This window comes from Asparagus officinalis, chromosome 6 (genome assembly GCF_001876935.1).
Source record: "Asparagus officinalis chromosome 6, Aspof.V1, whole genome shotgun sequence".
Lineage (NCBI taxonomy): Eukaryota > Viridiplantae > Streptophyta > Magnoliopsida > Asparagales > Asparagaceae > Asparagus > Asparagus officinalis.
In genome coordinates, this window is record NC_033799.1 from 11,577,184 (window position 1) to 11,580,830 (window position 3,647).

General features: G+C 39.6%; 1 protein-coding gene across 1 annotated transcript; it reads left to right on the forward strand.

The window, feature by feature from the left end:
* LOC109845742 (peptidyl-prolyl cis-trans isomerase CYP26-2, chloroplastic) lies at positions 210-3,258 on the forward strand. Its single transcript, XM_020415013.1, has 2 exons — positions 210-982; positions 2,953-3,258. Exons 1-2 carry the CDS (start codon positions 210-212, stop codon positions 3,053-3,055), a joined length of 876 nt encoding a protein of 291 aa, XP_020270602.1. The 3' UTR covers positions 3,056-3,258.

The window sequence follows — 3,647 nt, forward strand, 5'->3', positions numbered from 1 at the left end:
TCAACTGGAGCACGCACATATAAGATCTTACGCATTTGCCAACCACTCAAGGTCAGTGGACCACGCACATATCTCTCCCAAAGGAACCAATCTTTTTACTTCTCCAAAACACATGGACTGTGATAGCCCCTTCTCACCTCCCTTATCCCAAACACCCCAGAGAAAAACCAAGACTAATAATAACTCCCTAACAAAGACAAACTCAAACAATGAAGCATCTCATCCACTCCCTTCCGTCTCCACCCAAGCTCCTCCCTCTTCCTCCTCCTTCCCCTCAACTACACACTCTCCCAAGCCCGCAGCTAACAGTCAACAGATCCCTTGCCATTATCACCCCTCTCCTCCTCCCCACATTCTCCTCCCTTGCTGACACCACCACCGCCACAACCTGCAGCCCTACCAAGCCAACCACGAAGACCGCATTTATCGATGTCTCCGTCGATGGCCAGCTCATCGGACGGATCACTATCGGCCTTGACGAGTCATCTGCCCCCTACGGTGCCACCCGGTTTGCCAAACTAGTGTCTGGCGCTGCAGGGATCAGCTACCGCCGAAAAGAATTCATAAAAATCATGCCAAACTACATACAACACGCCGGAGTAAGATCCTATGGCGTCGATGCAGAGCTTGCCGCGAGGACTGGGAATACAACCACCGCAGCAGACAGCTTGAAGTCAGAGTGGGAGGCAAGTTTGGACGATAAGTGTGTCAAGAATGTGGCGGCGGTGGGGATTGTGGTTAGGGATCCTACGAAGCCGCCGCCAAAAGTGAAAATAGTGGCGAAGAAAGGGAAATTGGAGGTGGAGGAGGAGGAGGTTGGGGTGGAGCCAAACGGGACAGAGTTTGTCATTGTGACGAAAGACTCGCCGGAGCTTGACCAGTCCGTGTTGGTGGTGGGGAGGGTGGTTGAAGGGATGGAGGTGGTGGAGAAGCTTACTCAGGTGAAGACTGTGCAGGACAATACAAGCTCTCCTTACTTCAGGTAAACGTGATTGCTCTGGATTTCATTTTTCTGAAAAACTTGGCTGGTTTATATCCTGATACTACTGAAACTGTTAGATTTTGGACAGACTTACACGAGCACATTCTTGCATTGTATCTGTTTATATAATTGTCATGTGTTTATACTGGATTCTGTTGCGTATTTTGATGCATGCTCAACAAACATTTACCCTTGTATGCATAAATAATAGAGGAAAAAATTATTGGGTTAATGCAAATAGATCCCCTGTAGTATCGACCAGTCGCAGACAGAATCCCTGTAGTTCTATTTGTGCGAATAGACCTAAGTGAATGTTTTAAACTCTTACATTAGTCAAAAAGGTTTGAGAATGTGGATAGACCCCTTACATCAGGAGGATAGACCTCCAATTGCTAATTATTTTGACTCATAAAAGAGTCGAAAAAGTTCACTAAGGCGGTGGATTTGCACTTGGGCTAATATTTCAGGCAGTCTATCCGCACAAATAAAACTACATGGGGTTTATTCACAATTGCATGATACCACGGGGGATCAACTCGCAGTTAACCCAAAAATATATAGAGACTCAATATGAAATCCTGTACCAATGAAGTAAGAAGTTCGGTGGACATTTAAGGTTCAGAAGTAAGGATCTAAAAGCAATGATATGAAATGTATTGCAATCATGGATGTCTGAAATGACGGTTGCAACTTACCTAATTCACAACATCCTCGCTCTCCAAATTTCTATCGGTTTATGCATTTCTGATATGTTGTGCCTTCCAAATCCGAATTGTCAGAAGTGGTGAACCAAGAAAGAAGGAAAACCCCAACAATGACTAGTTGATTTATGAGCTATTTCACCCTATTTTCCTCTAGTACCTAGCCTTTAGTTATAGACTTGTTTCCAGCAGCAAGACACACATTATTATCAAAATCATTGATTCACATAACATCTTTACTTGTATGTATTTTTCACATATAAAAGTACGTAAAACATGCATCATTGTCAAATTCCCTGAGCAAACAGACCCAAAAGATGGACAAATTTTCAAACCCAACCTGTTTGACAAAAAATTCTCAAAAAAAAAACCTGTTTCAAACTTAATTTCAAAAACAGACCTAGTTGGCTGAAACTGGGTCGGTTTTTGAAAAAAAAATTCCCAAACTTCACGGGAGTTGAAGTCCTGTGAAGTTTTTTATATATAAAAAACTTCACGTGACTTCAACTCCCGTGAAGTTTGGGAATTTTTTTTTTCAAAAACCGACCCAGTTTCAGCCAACTAGGTCTGTTTTTGAAATGGGTCTGTTTTTGGGAATAAAATTCAAAATAGGTCGGTTTTGAAAATTTGTCCCCCAAAAGATTATCAATCCCGTACATGTAACATGGACGAAAACATAGCACATTCTCGTTACAATTGTCTTGTGTGGAACTTGTGCGTTCAGTTTCATTCATTTAAAGAATATGACAATTGAGTTGTTCAATTAATCCATTTGAAGTACATGAAAGCTGGTGTAGATATGTCTTTTGGCAAAATTATAAAATATTACTCTTTGGGGAAAATTATAAAACACACTCTGATATGGCATGTTTTTAGTATTCAAGATTATATGCATAGATGTTGTAGTTAAAAATTTCAAGTGTAAATGCATCTGCATACATAAAAGTAAAACTGGGAGAGGGTACATGCAAAAGAGACATATTATACCTATTACAAAAAGATGATGTTATCAGGAGCATTTCTATAAATGAATACTTCATATCTGCATATGCGCATCTGTTAATGTTGTATTTTTACCTATTATTCGTACGCCTTGGTCTGTGTACCTATGCTTCTAATGCGACAGGGTTAAAATGCATGAACCCTTGAGAACTTCTTCCCTCAAGCATAAGTAGGTTTCGCATGTTAATCCTTCACTAATCATTATGTGTTATGTAGTCAACAACAGGAGTCCTAATCTCTTCGAACTTGTTTGTTTTTGTGTAAAAGAGTGGCAAAGTTGATCGGAGATAAGAGAGCAGTTGTGGCAGAGAGGGGATTCAACAGGCCATATTCAAAGGTGGTCATCACAAACTGCGGCTTAACAAGCTGAAAAAAGGAGGACAAACTCTCATTTTTTTTTTGGTTGTTTGTAACTATAGAGCATGTACTATTTATCTGTAACATGATTGAAATAAGGCTCATTTTTATTTGTGAAGAAAAGGGATTTGATGCCAAAGCCTAAGAGGCTAAGACATTTCTGATATTATTCAGACTGTAAATTCCTCACAATGAAAAGTTAAATTCAGAGGTTCATCATGTTATCAATTAAGAAATTTAACAACTTTGTATGGATTATTTAGAAATTTGATGCTTCTCCGAGCTCACCAATAAATCTAAATGCCCATTTGCTTCAACAACGCAAAAATTAATGAGAACAAACGAATTAATTGGGAAAAGAGAGCGATATATTACCAAAGAGCAGCCATCAACTTTGAAAACCCTGATTTCCAAGTGGACAGCGCTGATCAATCGCTCACGAAACGTGGTTATAAGTCTACATTCTCCAAATCATTACAATGAAAAAAGTAACAGATGAGAAATTTATGGTAAAAATTGAATGTGGAAAAGCAAACAAACAAATTTTACATTAAACATCCTAAGTTTAATGAGGGAAAATGATTATTTACCAATCGAAGGGCAGC